General features: G+C 34.9%; 1 protein-coding gene across 10 annotated transcripts in view; it reads left to right on the plus strand.

The window, feature by feature from the left end:
- Positions 1 to 18,296, plus strand: part of NAV3 (neuron navigator 3) — a 770,226-nt gene that overhangs the window by 736,239 nt on the left and 15,691 nt on the right. For all 10 annotated transcript variants that reach the window (XM_033117411.1, XM_033117412.1, XM_033117414.1 and 7 more), the window contains 5 exons: positions 579 to 753; positions 5,309 to 5,406; positions 7,941 to 8,036; positions 8,312 to 8,480; positions 9,717 to 9,952. In XM_033117411.1, coding sequence (XP_032973302.1) covers positions 579 to 753; positions 5,309 to 5,406; positions 7,941 to 8,036; positions 8,312 to 8,480; positions 9,717 to 9,952 — 774 coding nt within the window. The remainder of the gene's footprint in view (positions 1 to 578; positions 754 to 5,308; positions 5,407 to 7,940; positions 8,037 to 8,311; positions 8,481 to 9,716; positions 9,953 to 18,296) is intronic.

Raw genomic sequence — 18,296 nt, forward strand, 5'->3', positions numbered from 1 at the left:
AGCTTATTGCTAAGCAGATTCATCCACCACTGTATAGATTCATCAAAAAGCTTTTGTTATTTCTAAGTGCTGAGTGCCCCATTTTGAAGGAACAGAAACTTTTTCAGATGTTAACTAAGATCCTGAAGTAATTGTAAATCACCTTATGTATACTGTTTTGCTCTGATTTTTCTACTTTCCATGAATTCAGAGTATTACAAATGTCATCATTCGCTATGAGAGTTTAACAATACTTTTAAAATGAGAAATGTTATGGAGTCTTCAGTCCTATTATTCTTAACTCAAATGAGGCCACATCCTGGCAAACTCCTCAAATATATAATGCATTCAAAAAATAGTTATTAAAATTCTAGTGTCTATATCTGTGAATACGTGAATGTCTATGTATGTGAGAGACAGAGAAAAGGTTACTTTTCCTTCTTTGGAAGGAAATCAGTTTTCATAATTTATATTTGATTATTGAACATATCACCACATGCTTTATTTAATAAACAAACTAACTCTGATAAAAGAGTTGATACCATTTTTCTCAATCAAACCTGTTCCGTTTCTTTTCATATTTCCCATCTTCACGACAGAATGAAATTGAAATCCTGAAGGCTGAAAATGACCGGTTGAAGGCAGAAACTGGTAACACAGCTAAGCCTGCTCGGCCACCATCAGAGTCCTCAAGTAGCACTTCCTCCTCATCTTCACGACAGTCTTTAGGACTTTCTCTAAACAATCTGAACATCACAGAGTCTGTTACCTCAGGTGATTGTGTGCACACACCTGCCTGAATCAAAGCATGCCTGTGACGTTTAACGAGCGGGCGGGGCGAGGGGTGTGGGGGACCTGACATTTGGAGAACCTTACCGACCACTTCTCTCACTCATACCCTCTTTAAATGTCAACGCTGTAATTCTCAAAAACAGTCCTATTTTCCTCTTGTAAATGTAGTCTACTTCGTTATAATTTTGAAGACACATTCTCTGGGAAAGAGTGTAAGACTTAGAGATATGGTTTTCATACTATTTTTTGAGAAGTACCTTCCTCCATGATTACAAATAGGATAAAGAAATATTAGTCTCAGTGATGCTCTTCAATGCTCAGGAATATAATACTAATAACCTCATGCAGTGTTATAGTGTTTTAAGTGTCCAAAGCCCATGTACACGTGTTTCAGGACCTATTCCTAAATTTGACTAGATGATCCTGCATGATGTTGCCCAGCAAGAACATAACGATGCGAATCACCTAGTCTGCAACTCTATTTAAAGTTTTCAACAAACAGAAAGAACACACTGGATTCAGTGGTACTAGTGATGGAACAAGGGTACAGTTTTATTCAATTGCAAGGAGAATAATATGACATAATGCCTTAATATCTGATGAACTATTCACTTATAAAGTATAACTGCTCCTATGTCATTGCATTAGGTTATGCATGTGTGATTTAGTTGAGGAAAGATTTACATGTGGATCTGTGGTAATTGCAAAGCACAACCAGCAGAGGACGCTTGACAACCAATAATATACATGTTCCTGGGTAACTGGATTTTATGGTAGAACTACACAGTTGGTTTTAAATTGCACTAAAATATAGAGGAAGATGAGGACAAAAACGAAGAAGAAGAGAAACAGACACAGCATCCTAATATTGATGACATTTTTATTTAATCACATATCTTGCTTCTAAAAAAGTCAGACTTTTAAAAATTCTATTAGATCTGCCCCTCATAATACAAAATGAATGGCCTAAATGTATATCTTCTTTCTTCTTATAAAAAAGCAAATGGAAACTAAAAGGCAAGGAGGAACTCCCTGAAATTTAGGAAAACAATATTTACAACATTTTGTGGGGATTAGGGAATGAAAATGAATTCTGAGAATAAGCATCATGTAAAACCAATATTGGTAGCCATGAAAAAACAGAAATGTCATCGTTAAACGAACTTGAATGTTTAAATTGTCTGTAAGGTTCACCCACACTCTTCAAAAGATGCTTAAATAGAAATAGCAGACACTTCAAATGTATAGAATCTGAGAGTCCTGAGAAATAGCCTACGTATATGTTGGCTTGTCTGTGATGAACCTGACAGAGAAGTGAAATAGGATTGATACCTACTGCCACTCAGTGCCTGTCTGTGTCCCGGTACTTGACCCCAAAGCAAAGACTAGGGTTGGTATCTTATGGCTTAATGACAAGATTTCACTGCCTCTTACAGGATTTTGTTTTATCCTATGGAAATATGAGTAGGTTTGAAGGATGCAAGGTTAATGCTGAAGGGCATTTAGAAAGGACAGCCATATAAAAAGGAAACTAAAATTCATGTCTAGGAAAGACTAGAACTCATACAGATAAATGTAAAATTAAAGAAATCAAATTTACAATTTATTTGTTCATAGGACTGAGCACACTGATGGCCAAGATTCATAATTTGGGGCAATTTGGTGGGGGGATTAATTTTTAATGTATTTTTTAATTACCCATTTCATTCTTTTTTTGTCCTGTTTTATTTCCTTAATTATTTTTTAATAGTGATACTTGCATCTTAACTAACAAAAAGAATTAATCACATAAGTAGGATACTGTTTTCAATGCGTTTAGTCTTGCTTAGTGAGTTCAAAACTAGAAATGAACAATTGCTTTATGCTAAGGCTTTTAACGGAAATACATTCTAGGGTTCACAATTATTTTTTTTCTTTTAAAAAGAAAGACGTAGGCATGAGAGAGGATAATTCACAAATGTCCAGTTCCTGAAATATAACTGCAGGTTACACACATCCAGTAAAGACAGTTTGAAAAGACTCTTTTTGTGTGTGTGTCAGAATTTCACTTGGTTGTAACCAGAATGGCAGATGTGTTTATGCTTCCCTCAGAATGTTTACAGAGGATCGTGACTTATTTTCCGTAAATAACCACAGAGAACCCTTACCTGAGGCTTGTTGTTTTTCATTTTTCCTTGGAGTTGTTTCTTCAGGTAATCAGCCTGTCATATACGGGAATGGGGGAGCCCCAGAGTGAGTCATGATATGCTTCTCCGACTTGTCAGAAGGAGTTAGAATAAACACTTGGAGAAAAGGAATAATGGTTAGACCAGCTAAATTTACTGAACACTGAGGATAGAGTGCTTTAAAAGCATTATCTTTTATGTTTTCAGTAATCCTATGAAGCAGATGCTGTTTGAGCCCCATTTTACAGATAAGGAAGCCAAGACTTAGGAAAGTGACTCTAATAATTTGTTCAAGATCATGCAACTAGTAAGTGGCAGAGCTAATATTCGAACTCTAGTCTGGGTGAATCCAGTGCATGACTTTTTGATGGCTCTATTCATTTTGCTTTAAGTAGCCACATATGTGAGAGCCAAAGATACTCACTCATTTGTTAGCAAATATTAACCCCACTGCTCTCAGGAGAAACTCCATATTTTAAGCATAGCTTTTAAGAGTAAGCATGACATGAAAAGAATAACATCTTCTAAGGTAAACTCGAGCAGATAAGTGGATCAGAAGTCAGACTGAACTCCTTGTTGTGGACCCACCTCAACGTCATTTCATACCACTCCCCACTCTCCCACTGGTCTCCACACTCCTGCCACCCCAAATAGCCATCGGTTCCTTAAACATATCTAGCTCTTTCCTCAAGGCTTTTGCATTTGTTTTTGTTCACTGGCCCTTTTTTCCTAGGTCTTCATTTGCAAAGCACTTCTCAGCCTCCTGGTCTTAGCTCTAGACACCACTTCCTCCAGGAAGCCTTCCAGGATGACCTATCTGACTAGAGCAGGATCCCTTCAGTTACTCTCTTTCACTGACCTGTGCCTTTTGTTTCTCGTACTTTACACATTCTGAAATTACCTTGGTGAGAATGTGTACTCCAAAAGAGCAGGGAATTAATTTTCCTTCTCACCTTGGTATTCATTTCCAAGACCCAGAACAGTTTCTGAGAGCTTTTATGCTTAATAAATATTTTTGAATATCAACCTTTATGAAAAATTGAGCAAAGTACTAAAGAAGTAATTTGGTCTTGAACTACAAGAAATTTAGATGGGAACACCTGACAGTAAACCACTCTAAATTTCTGAGGAAAGGAACAAGAAAATTAGGATGACACTTAAGGAAGAGTTTTATTTTTGAGTGGGATGGGCAAAAAGTGAGAGACTGTGAGGTTGTTAATCTGGTAAAATAATTAAATTGCAGTAGGGGAGATCGTCTTTAGTGATTTAAAAATTTCTAGCAAAAATCTCCATATTTCTCAAGCTCTAAATGTTGTTTTTTGAGTATGATGGTCTTCAGGCATTGTTGTACTCCTTCCTTTGAGAAATCAAATGTTCCTATTTATTAAGATAATGGAACCATTCCATTTCAGAAGCCATTTGATTATATTGTTTCTACGATGAGACAGTCACCTCCCTTGTTATTGTAAATTTAACAGTGGGGTCCTCCTGTCACCAGGCACATGGGCTCTTTAGCACGTAACTGAGTTTCCTTTGTCTCCAGAACACTATCTTCATATTAAATATGCCTCTATAATAACATCATTGCCAAAGGAAAACATGTATGGGGATAGTTTGCCTTAACAATGTTCCAAATTGGACATTAATCTCATGTAATATATTTTGAAAATTAATCTTTAATCACATTTAAAGGCTGGTGCTTTAAAGGTTAGCTAGCTTTATCATGCTTCTGTAGCTCTTAGCTGATTACTGGAAATACTATTTTGGTTTTGAAACTGTAAAGGGTAGGGAAGAGCGATAATTAATATACTTCTGTAGGGAAGTATAATACCATGGTTGAAATTGAATAACAGTATAGTAATTCTAGATATAAGGTAAGCAGGGATATGGCTGAATATGTGCCAAATGCTTGAAAATAATTTCAGTTGACAGTCAATTTCAGCACCTTTGCATTCATAAATTACATAGGTATTGAGCTTGGATAGTTTAGATTGGATAGAAAAATCAGATTGCTTTTCAGTTTGTCAGGGTTATAATGGTAACTGAATATTACTCAGGTATTACTCAGACCAGTGTGTAATAGAAAAGGAAACCCCTTATTTCCTCATCTAAAGGCAAGGACCCAACACTTAGGTGAAGATCTTTGGAAGCAGAAATAAGTTCTTAGACTGAAGCTTTCACCCAACCACGGTAATTCATCTTCTTGAAAGCTGAGGTTTTTAAAACCAGTTAGGCTGGAACAGAAAGCAGAAAAGCTAAATATTCCCACTGAAAGTTATAAAAGTATGAGGGAGAAAACAATGACAATGAACAAATCTTAGCAAATGTGACTCTTATGTGTGTGTTTGTGTGCTTTTTTGAAAATTTGGCAGATATTTTGCTGGATGACGCTGGTGAGGCAACTGGACATAAAGATGGACGCAGCGTGAAAATTATAGTCTCCATAAGCAAGGGCTATGGTCAAGCAAAGGTATTTCTTTAATCTTACTAAAGGCTGAGAATAACCATGAATCAAATGCAGTTTATATTTGAATATTTGTCCTGATAAATATACTATCAGTAGTGCTTGTCTTGGCATTAGCTTAATATGTTAGAAAAGCTTGCAAGTTAGGGATTCAAAAGAAATGGCATCATCATATAGGTAGAAATATGTCTCAGAACGTCATGGTCATTCACTGAAAACATTGGTTGTCAGTCACCCTCATTTCTAGAACTTACACAAACACCTTGCTTTCTTTAACATAAACATCTTGTCTAAAATGTGTCACTTGTAGAATACAGGTGACATTTATGATGTGTAGTAACATGTTGCTAGAGCTGTCAATTTGGTCTTTGTACAAAGAGGAGACTATAAACTATCTAAATATTTTAGACACAGGAAAGACATATTCTACGGAACTCAGTATGAAAAATTCCATTGATGTTATTTATATGGGTCATTTTCAAGCAAGGCCTTAGCTGACAAGGCAAGTATTTTAATTTTTCTGGGATCAAATATTGCCTTCAAATTGGCAATGTCATTCTGACTCTAGCCCTTTCGTAAAACAAAAAATAACATTTCAAGCTACATTTGTCATTGGGTGACTAAGAATATAAATTTGTAAGTATCCAGATTTTTTTCTGCCAAACATAAAAAACAACAACAACAAACATAGTTCAGAATTTTAAAATAATTGAAGTATTTCAGTATGAAAAGTGAGATAGCACTTGTGACTTTTTCAACTGAGCAAATATTCCCAGAATTCCAGTGCCATAAATTTCCCACTTGAGCTACAGATTTGTACCTGATTTCCCCAAGTGGACCTTTATGTGAAAGACTACAATAGTTTCAGTGAAGCTTAAACTATCTCTAATTTAAAACAGCTGCTTCTAGCTTATGAAGCCTTGTATGAGTGTCTATTTTGACTGAGTTACAATAACATTGGAAAACAAGTTTTCATTTTCAAAATAATTCTAAAAGACAATGTCTTTGAACACTGAAAGTAGTTGTCTTAGTCTTCATGGGTTGCCATAACAAAATACCATAAATTAGGTGGCTTCAACAAGAGAAATCTATTTCCTCACAGTTCTCAAGTCCAAGATCAAAGCACCCGCTGATCTGGTTCCTGATGAGGGCCCTCTCCTTGAATTGCAGACTGCAACCTTCTAGCTATGTCTGCACATGGTCGTTCCTCAGTGTGTGTACTCTCTCTTCCTCTATTTATAAGACCACTATTCCAGTCATGAGAAGCCCTCTCTAATGGCCTGATCTAACTCTAATTACCTCCTAAGTGCTCCATTTCCAATTGCCACCACATTGGGGGTCATGGCTGTAACATATGAATATTGGGGGACACAAACATTCAGTCTATAACAGTAGTAAAAAGAAAAGAATCACAAGGGTTTTGCTGTGAATTTCTTCACTTTTTGTGTAAAAGGTATTGGCTTCTAATCAGCTTATATCTAAATACTGCTGGCCATCATTTACTCTTCCAGTGTTAAATGTTACTGATGAAGAAATTGAGGCTCTGAGTCTCTTGGGTAAATGTGTCTTACCCAAGGTCACATGTATTAATTAGGTTGTAGATGTTGTGTTTTGTAGAATCCGTGTCTGTCTTCTAATACCTGACTCAGTTATTACTCAGCCACCTCTTAAGTACTATGCAGTTGGTGACTAGAACCAGGATTGTAATATGTCAACTATCAAATTATATCTACTTGTATCATGATCACTATTTCACATAACCATTTCCAGTTGTCATAAAAAAGAGTCCCCAGTAAAAATCTTGAATCCTTTACTTTTCCAATGTATGTAGAAATTTTTCAAAATCCCATCCTACAAAAGAGATAAATTTGGGACTATTATTTGTATTGCAAAGGGATTCTTTGCTTTCTAAAATGAGTCCTGTACATCACCTGGAAAGTCCTTGGTAAATAGTGAATTTTCTGATAAATTCAAAATGTGACCTGTTTTGTAAATATGTGAATGCCATACTACCATGGATGACTTATTTTTAAAGTTGGAATGGATTTTAGAGCTAATCTAAGTTAATAAAAAACAAAACAAAACAAAAAAACCCCGCAGTTTTGGACTTAACAAAGCTAAGATCACAAAAACAGTAAGATGAAGTTCTAGGACCCGTATGATACAGATCTATTCCATCTCTCTCAGCACTTCCTTCCTACTAAGCAACTTCTCTTCAGGAATGCACCCACTGCATTAAGACGATTCTCTCCTTTCTACTGAACAGGTCATGAATCGGTTTTCCTTGACCATACCATTTCATCTAATCTCTTTCTTTCTTGTTGTTATTGCTGTTATAGCTACTTAATTTTTTTGATTAGTTATTTTTTGGGGGTGGGTATGTTTTATATAATCCTCTGTGTGTATCAGTGGCTATAAAACCTATAGGCTTAATCAATATTTTAGTCTTAATCATCACTACGTTAAAATGTTTTAGTAGAAAATGTAGTAATAAGACACATAGTTGGGTTTTTATCTTGTTTTATTTTGTTTTCACTTAGGATCAGAATTCTCAGGCATATTTGATAGGATCCATTGGTGTTAGTGGAAAAACCAAGTGGGATGTCTTAGATGGTGTAATTAGGCGTCTCTTTAAGGTAAGTTGTGTAAGATATCCTGATATTAATTTTTAAATGTGTTTCATTTTAGGTACTTCCCTTAGCTTTGATAGCGTAGATATATGCTTTTCCTCTCCTTCATTCAAATATCAAGGAAAGCTTGCTCTCTTTGTGCTGTTTGATAGTAGTAGTTCTTATATTATCCTTTTCTAAAATTCCTGACAGCTCGCTTCACATCCCCATGAGTTTTGCATTGTCTGTAGATGAGTTGACCCTCTGTTTTGACTGTCCTTTTTTTGTGTATACCATTTTAGGAATATGTGTTCCGAATTGATACATCCAGTAGCCTTGGTCTGAGCTCTGACTGCATTGCTAGCTACTGCATAGGAGATTTAATTAGATCTCATAGCCTAGAAGTGCCTGAACTGCTGCCTTGTGGATATCTTGTTGGAGATAATAACGTCATCACTGTGAACCTGAAAGGTAAAATTAAAAATGATAAGAAAGACACAACTGTATTTTTTAAACAACATTTCTTTTTTCTTTTTTTTTTTTTTTTGCGGTTTCCATTCAAATTTTCATATTTGAAAACTCTGTTAACTACTTTGATCGTTTTGATATTAAGTGAGCCGTATTTATATTTAAAACACAAAATCCTACTTAAATATCAAACTCCAAGTAAATAAAATTCTTTGGGTTTGGGGGTGTGAAACTTAGAATGTAATTTTGAAAATTTTCTAAAGATCACGCAGAAGGAATATGATTTAGGAAATTTTAAATATCTAGGTTTCCTCCATTATCATTTTTCATTTAGGGAGGATTCAAAAAATGTGTTGTATATTTCAAAGTAATATATTCATCAGGATTCAAAAAATGTATTGTATATTCCAAAGTAATATATTCATCACCGTTTTTTAAAATATGTGTACCCAATAAATACCCACTGGGGATAGAGAATGGAAATTAAGAATCAGGAATGAGAAATTCTGTTTTTTTTGGCTTTGAATGATGTGATTAATTTTAGGCAAATAGAGTATCTAATGTATACTTGTCTCCATAATTCCTTGTTCATACATGTTAAAGAATCAGAACATACCTTTATAAACTATGGGTTAATAGAGGAATGTGTCAATATTTGATTTTTATGATGAAGGTTGCTGGGTAAGTAAAAGGAGATATTGTTGCTTTCCTTCTTAATTCCTTACCAAATATCACAATTTACATTCTTCAAAAGCTAAAGTGGTTATATAGCTGGGATGTGTAATGAGAGCTAGACAGAAATAAAGAGAAGGAGAAACAGGAAGAAAGAGGGAAAAACATAGGTGTGAGCGTGTACACGTATTTTATATTTTAATCTTTACATTTATTCTTAACAAAACTACCACCTTCAAAGAGAATGAGATTTTATGTTAGAATTTATATTAATGCTTCCATTTCTCTCTGGAAACTGAAGTAGGAAATCTGAAGTATACAATGGAAGGGAGCCTGAACAAAAGGAAATGGTTTGCTTTTGTTTGGATGTTCACTCTGTCTTACTACTGATGTTTTCTGTCTTAAAATAGCAGCACATATTTGTGGGATAGAAATAGCAAGGAAAGTATTTTGTAAGGACTGCATTCCTTACAACCACCAAAGCTTTGTTGTCGGTTGACACTATATTTTAAATTCTAGCTTGTGTAGAACAATAAGGCAGGCTATTCCTTTTATTTCTTCCTTCAGGGGTAGAAGAAAACAGTTTGGACAGTTTTGTTTTTGATACACTGATTCCTAAACCAATTACCCAAAGGTACTTTAACTTATTGATGGAGCATCACAGAATTATACTCTCAGGACCTACTGGTACTGGAAAGACCTATTTAGCCAACAAACTTGCTGAGTATGTAATAACCAAATCTGGGAGGAAAAAAACAGAGGACGCCATTGCCACTTTCAATGTGGACCACAAGTCAAGTAAGGTAAGTCGCAAACGCCTACAACTGCTGCTATTACTTCGTAGGTGTCTTAAGCAATTAAGTTTTAAGATTGTGTAAAACTTCCATATTGTATGTGGAAATGTATCCATCTTTTTGACTAAAACTACAATCTGGTAGATGACTAAACCCTGTTTCACGAATTTGAATAAAACTGTTATTCAATACCATTCAGTTACCAGATACTTCACAAGCATTGGGAATGTACAGAAGAAAAATGACAGAGTCCCTATTGTATGATTTCTCTTAGATATCTATTTAGGAAGTATTAGAGTATAAAGAGATCTGTACAAAGTGCTATAGACACAAGAGAGAAGAAGAACTCTTTCTGGAAGAATCAGAGCTTTATAAAAAGGCAATACTTGGTCTGGGTCTTAATAATTACGTAGGAATTGACTGAAACATTGCAGTAATAGAGATTTAGGTATAATTAGAATATTCCTGGCAGGAATTCTGGGAGCAGCAATTACCAATATCATATTTCTATAAGATTTCTGCTTAGGAACCTTAGGAATTGAACAATATTCCATTTTACCATCAACTAAGGTCTCATGTAACATAATAATCAGCTTGAACACTCTCAGTTATTAAACAGGCATAAAATGCTATAAAACTGAGGTAGTTATTTCATAGATTCTGAGTAAAATTAGAAAAAAAAATCCTAAAGAGGAAATAGTTGATGCCTAACACTAGACTTTACCTGTAATTATTCATTATATTCTCAATCAATTCAACACAAGTTTCTCTTAGAAAACTACATGTGCTATAAACAGTCCCTTGAGGGAATGCACATGATACTGAGTCATGATATTTTTCCAAAGATTACCTGATTAGATAATCTAAACTGACCCAGTCTCTCAGAAACTTCAGGCCTGCAAATTTCCAGAAATAAACATGACTCCCAAAGCAACTAAAATCCATTGGATTATTGAGATAAAACAGACATGTAGCTTAATGAACAAAAAGTTCTTAATGGTATAGAAAACGATATGCCAACAAACTGGACAACATAGAATGAATGGAAAGATTCTTAGAAATATAAAATTTACTAAGACTGAATCAGGAAGAAACATAAAACTGACCAAGACTGAGCAGAACAACTACTAGTAGACTGAATCAGTAATCAAACATCTCCTAATGAAGAAAAGCCCAGGACCAAATGACTTTACTGGTGAACTTTACCGAACATTCAAAGACAAATTAATGTCTAACCACTACACGGTATACACCTGAAACTAATATAAAATAATATTGAATGCCAACTATAATTGAAGAAATTTTAAAAAGCTCTTAAAAACAAATAAGCAAAAACAAATTAGCAACAATCTTTCTCAATTTCTTCCAAAAATCAAAGAGGAGGAAATACCCCCAAACTGATTTCACAATGGCAGCATTATCCTGATAGCAAAACCAGAAAAGGCCACTGCTAGAAAAGAAGGCAAACCCAATTCAGGAGCACATTAATAGGATCATTCACCATGATCAAGTGGGATTTATTCCTGGAATGCAAGAATAGTTCAGCATATGTAAATCAATCATGTAATGCAACACATTAACAGAGTGAAAGAAAAGAATTATATGATCATCTCAATAGATGCAGAAAAAGCATTTGAGAAAATTCAGCATGATAAAAACTCTTCATAAATTAGGCATATAAGGAACATATCTCAACAGAATAAAGGCCATATATGACAAGTTCACAGCTTACATCGTACTCAATGGTGAAAGGCCGAAAGCTTTTTCTCTAAAATCAGGAACAAGACAGGGTGTCCATTCTCACTATTCCTGTTCAACAAAGTACCAGAAGTCCTAGAGCAAACAAGCAATAAAAAGAAATAAAAGATATCAAAATTGGAAAGGAAGAAGTAAAATTATCTCTATTTGCAGATGACATGATTTTATATATACAAAATCCTAACGACTCACCCAAACAACTGTTAGATCTAATCAATGAATTCAGTTGATTAGCAGGATACAAAATTAACATAGAAAAATCTGTATCATTTCTATACACTAACAATGAATTTTTCTGAAAAAGGGAGAAATCAATCCCGTTTATAATAACATCAAAACCAATCAAATACAGCGGGTAAGGGGGGAGGCGTATGGTAAATGAGGGTAAAGGGGATCAGTATGTGGTGATGGAAAGAGAGCTGACCTGGGTGGTGAACACACAACATGATATATAGATGATGTATTACAGAACTGTACACCTGAAATTTATGTAACTTTACTAACAATGGTCACCCCAATAAACTTTAATTTTTAAAAATCAAATACTTACCAACAAATTTAACTATAAAGATGAAAGTTCTCTGCTCTGAAAACTACAAGATGATGAAAGAAATCAAAGAAGATACAAATAAGTGGAAAGGTATACTGTTTTCATGGATTGAAAGAATTAATTTTGTTAAAATATCGATGTTGCCAAAAGTGATTTATAGATTCAATGCAAGATTCCAATGGTAGTTTTTACAGAAGTAGGAAAAAACACACCTAAAATTTATGTGGAACCACAAAGGACCTCAAATAGCCAAAGAAATCCTGAGAAAGAAGAATGAAGCAGGAGGCATCACACTTCCTGATTTCAAGCTATTCCACAAAGCTTATTGTACTGGCATAAAAAAAAGGAAAGAAAAAAAAAAGGCACATAGACCAATGGAACAGAATGGAGAGCTCAGAAATTAACCCAAGCATATATGGTCAACTAATATTTGACAAGGAAGCCAAGAATACTCAATAGATTAAAGACAACCGCTTCAATAAATGGTACTGGCATAACTGGATATCCACATGTAATAAAATAAAACTGGAACCATGTCTTATACTACTCACAAAAATTAAGTCAAAATGAATTAAAGACTTAAATGTAAGACCTGAAACCATGAAACTCCTAGAAGATACATAGGAATAAAGCTGCTTGACATGGATTTTGGTAATGATTTTTTGGATATGATACCTAAAGCACAAGCAACAAAATAATAAGTAAACAAATAGTACTACATCAAAGTAAAAAGCTTCTGCACAGCAAAGAATATCAGCAAAGTGAAAAGATAGCCTATGGAATGGGAAAAAATATTTGCAAACCATATACCTAATAAGGGGTTAATATTTAAAATATATAAAGAACTCATAGAACTCAATAGCCAAAAAAAATAACCCAATTGAAAAATGAGCAAGGGACCTCAATAGACATTTCTCCAAATAAGATATAGGAAAAGCCAACAGGTACATGAAAATATGCTCAGCATCACTAGTCATTAAGGAAATGCAAATTAGAACCATAATAAAGCCTGTTAGAATGGCCATCATGAAAAATACAAGAGGTAACAAATGCTGGCATGAATGTGTAGAAAGGAACCCTTGTGCACGGCTGGTGAGAATGTAAATTCATACAGCTTGTTTGGAAAACAGTATGGAGGATCCTCAAAAAATTAAAAATAGAATTACCATGTGATCCAGTAATTTCACTTCTGGGAGTACATCCAAAGGAAACAAAACAGTAACTCAAAAATATACATCACATGCACCCACAATATGGAGTGTTATTCAGCCATAAAAGGCAAGGAAACTTTACCATTTGCAACAACATGGATGGACCTTGAGGGCATTTGCTAAGTGAAATAAGTCAGAGAAAGACAAATACGGTGTGATCTCATTTACATGTAAATCTGAATACCATATACCTCATAGAAAAACAAATCAGGCTAGTGGTTATGACGGGCAGATTTGGGCAGGAGGGAATTTGAGGAAGATTGTCAAAAGTGAAAACTTCCAGTTATAAGCTAAATAAGTACTAGGAATATAACGTGCAACATGATGCCTATAGCTAAGACTGGTGTATGATATGTAGAAAATTTGTTAAGAGAGTAAATCCTAAGAATTCTCATCACAAGGAGAACATGTATTTCCTTTTTTTCTTTTCTTATTTCTTTTCTTTTTATTGTGTCTATATGACAAGATGGGTGTTAGCTGAACCTATTGCTGTAAGCATTTCACAATATGTGTAAATCAACCATCAATTTTTTTTTAAAAGTTCTTAATGGAATAGTCCATTAAGTCCATATTACTGACCAACTGTGGGATCTAGGGCAGATTGCTACATTTCCTTGTGCCTTAGTTTTCCCAGCTGTACAATGGGAAAAACAATGAAGTGTGGGCTAATGAGCGATGGGAGAGAGAGAGAGAGAGAGGAGAGAGAGAATGGTACAAGTAGCAAGTACAGTGTAAGATTTGCTTATAGTTACTAATTATAGCCCTTGGCTCCCATTGAAGAGTTTTACATAAATACACACAGACCCACACCGACACACACACACACACACACACCTTTGTTCAAAATTATCTTATGCATTTTTCAAGAACAATGATGTACATAAATCATGATGGGATCTCTTAAAGTTAAATAAACATAGCACGTTAATTCTAGACATTTTCCTGGAACTCAGCACTATTCCAATTTTGCTTGAATCACCCATTTGGTTTTCAGCTGAAGAGAGGCATGGAACCTGAGGCAGTATAATTGACTCTTCTCTTAGCAGAAATAGGAAGAGCACAATTGTTTGTTTGCTTCAGCCTGCATTGTTTAATGCCATCTGTGAATTCTGGGTCTCCTCATGTCTTTACTTAAAAGCCTTGTGACAAGATTATTTTGTTCTTTTCAGCCAAAATGATGAAAGGATTGACATTTCTTAATCATCTGCAGTGTGAATGTTGGTTTTCCCTCAATGTTGATGTGACCAAACTTTTTAGAAGTTACTTTCTTTATTTAAAAAAAAAAAAAATGGTTGGAAAATTGGAGAAGAATAGATTTATTAGAGGAAACCAAGATATTTTGATCAAGTTGGGTTTCACTTAAAATCAAGTTCTGAATCAGATTGATTTGGGCTTCATTAACATGGACTTTGATACTGTAAAACAAGATCGTTTAATTTATATTAATGATAAAATTTGCCTCACTCCAACGTCCACTGTTATATATAATACATTCTCTTTATTTCAGTTAAAAAATGTTTAGTGCTTGGAGATGTTCTTATCAACATCATATGCGTCCTTTAATTTTTTTGGTCAAATATTTCCAGCACTTTTATTTTCTACTTTTTCAGAATGAAATCACTTATGCCATTATTAGGTCAGTTTCGTTTTTGTTATTACACAATAATGAAAAATAAACCATTGCCAAGAGTGTTTGAATGCAACTAATGATGTAGGAAACTGTAATAGGAAAAAAAAACCCGTGGAGAAATCATGTGGCATCCAGCACCAAGAAAACACAAAATGCAACTAACACATCTTTATTGTTTCTTTATGAATGAGCTGTCAGTAATGCTGGATATAGAATTCTTGCCAGAGAATTTGACCAATTCTTGCCAAATTGTGAGAGAATGCACATTGGTATTTTGTTTTGTTTGTTTTGTTTTGTTTTTGTGAGGGTGGTAAGTGAGAATGGCATAAAGGAATAGGGATGACAAATTGAGATTGTGTGAGGGATACCTGCTAGCAGTGTAGATTTTACTAAAGTGAAGTGTGAATGAGGCATGAACTAATAAATACTTTCCCTGAAAAATGGAGCTTTATAATTGCTGACGTGCTTTATGCTATGCCATACACAGCACTGAAGAGACAGAGCCAAAAAGCACTTATGATTCCCAAATATCGAACAATAAACCATCAAAGGAAAAAAATCTCTTCCTGTTTTTGGTACCTCTGCATTTTGCATTCTATCCCTCTTCCCACTCTTCAAGCCCTCCTTCAAGCTGCCAGCTGGAATATTTTGATTGACAACAGTACAGATACACAATTACACGTTGTGACACTTGATATAGTGGGCCCAGAAGACTAGAGGTTGATTTAGTAAAGAATACGTGGCCAGCTGAAGCCACTTGGAATGTTATATGGGGAAATATCAGAAAACTGAACTTGGCAGATTCATTTTTAGTGTGCCTAGAGTCAAAACCAGACAACGCAATGCCCAACAGTATTTACATAACGGCTGTTTTCTAGGATATTTTCAAAGTATGGGATTCATTTCATTATATCTGATAGATATACCTGTTTTCTTCTACCTGATTAGATCTTGGATGTGAGACTTTTAAGGCTAATGCATCAATACTTCAATATAAGATTTTACCCCAGTTAAGCCAGACTGGGAATCATGAAGTGATTTCAAAAAGATCTGAAAGACTCTTTAAGTTATATGACACAATGATTTGTCTGCTGATTTCTGCTTAGAAATGACTGGTCCATAGCTTTCATTAGATTCCCAGAGGGATTTACTATACTTCTCAAGATGGGAGAGAACTGTAATAGAATCTAATGATTTAATGGCCCTACTTTTCCCCAAAGCACCCAGTGATTTCTTAATTAACAAATTCAATGGCCTTTGCTTCTTTTCCCTCTGTCTTTCTACTCTCCTCTCCTCTCCTCTCCTCTCCTCTCCTCTCCTCTCCTCTCCTCTCCTCTCCTCTCCTCTCCTCTCCTCTCCTCTCCTCTCCTCTTCTCTCCTCTCTTCTTCTTCCCCTCTCTCTCTTTCTCTCCCCTCCGCCCATGTATAGCAATATGCTATAGTTGATCATCTTTTCTAGACATTCTTCTGATTTTCATTCTCTCCTTGTTTCCTTCCTACTGTATATAAAGTTCCTTCTTATTTTCTTTCTCTGACTACTCTTCCTTCACCTACCTACCAGTAAGTGAAAATATTCCCCATCATTTTGTTCTCTCCCACTTCTGTTCTCAACTGGATGACTTCCTTGGTTTCAACTTGTATCGACTCCAATTGGACACTGTTAGCCATGCCCACTCTCCCAATTGTAGGTCTTTCTATTAGCTTAGAAATATTAGGTTGGTACTAAAGTAATTGCGGTTTAAAAGGCTAAAAATAATTGCAAAAATCTCAGTTACTTTTGCACCAACGTAATATGTTTATGTGAGCATACTAAATATATGTATTTAGAAATGCCAATCTCAACTCTGAAAAAAATATCATAAATCTACCTTCTCTCACCCATCGCCGCTATGACCACCCTCCCACCCAATTGCACACCTGAAATCTATGTAATTTTGCTGACAATTGTCACCCCAATAAATTAAAAATAAATTAAAAAAAAAACAAATTAACACTCTCTAGCACTTGGACTACGGTAATTGTTTACTAACTGTTTGATTCACAACTTCCATTAAATTCCCTTCTCTCTCTTCCTGTCTTTACCCTTTCACCTCATGGAAAATAGAGTATCTTTTCATAATTAAAATCTGACCACATTAAAACCCTGCAATTTTTTGCCCATCGCTTTCTGCACGAGATCAAACAATCTTCCCACACTTCTACTACCCCCAATGAGTCGCATAGTGTGTCTCGGCTTCTACAATTTTAGTATTCTTTTGATTGATTTCTCTCTCTTCTTTGCGATATACTTCCCACACGTTTAAATCATGATTTTGACTATATTACTAAGATTCCCTGAACATTCAATATTTTGTCATTGCCCATAGGAAAATCCCAGTAATTTTACTTATCATTCAAGGTTGCAAATTTTCCTTTTCCAATATATTTACCACTATTCATAAAAAACATATACTATTAGTTCTTCCCTACATGGACATTCTATTTTTGTGATTCTGCTTTCTATTGTTCTTCTCCATTTGAGAAGCTGTTCTTCCATTTTTAAACATCAAAGAATTACTCAATCTTAAAAATAAAGGGTTAATGGCAAGTAACACTGTCACTAGAAGGTTTTTCCCAGCAGCTACAAGTAATCCTTACATGCTCTGAACAAAATATTTGGTTTATACTTTTTTAAAGTAATTACTTTTTACTGTGAATTGCGCACACACACACACACACACACACACACATTCCTAACCTACTTTTCTGGGCAATATGCTTGAATTCATTTCCATTTATAATTAATCATCATATCCTCCACATTTATGTTTCCTTTAATAAATAAATTGATATTCCCAATGGGAAAAAAATAAATAGTTCATAGTTATTTATATGGTAAAATCCAAATTCCTCTGAATGGATTCAAAATCTTTTCTATTTCTCTTCCATTATGACCACCACTACCATGCACCATTTCTTTTGCAACAACAGAACACTTATTATTCCCCCAAACACGTCACATACTCCTACCTTACAGCTTTCGCTCTTTATTATTTAGACTCCAATGGTTTCCCCCCTGTATTCTATTGTTCTCTGTACCTTAAGTCTGGGTTAGATGCCTCTCTCAAGTTTCCCTATAGAGTTTTGTGCATTTCACTGATCACACTGTATTGTGATTTACTTGTTGACCTGCCTTTCTGTTAATCAACTCTAAGGTCCTGGAAT

Source organism: Rhinolophus ferrumequinum, chromosome 10 (assembly GCF_004115265.2).
Source record: "Rhinolophus ferrumequinum isolate MPI-CBG mRhiFer1 chromosome 10, mRhiFer1_v1.p, whole genome shotgun sequence".
In the NCBI taxonomy this organism is placed as follows: domain Eukaryota; kingdom Metazoa; phylum Chordata; class Mammalia; order Chiroptera; family Rhinolophidae; genus Rhinolophus; species Rhinolophus ferrumequinum.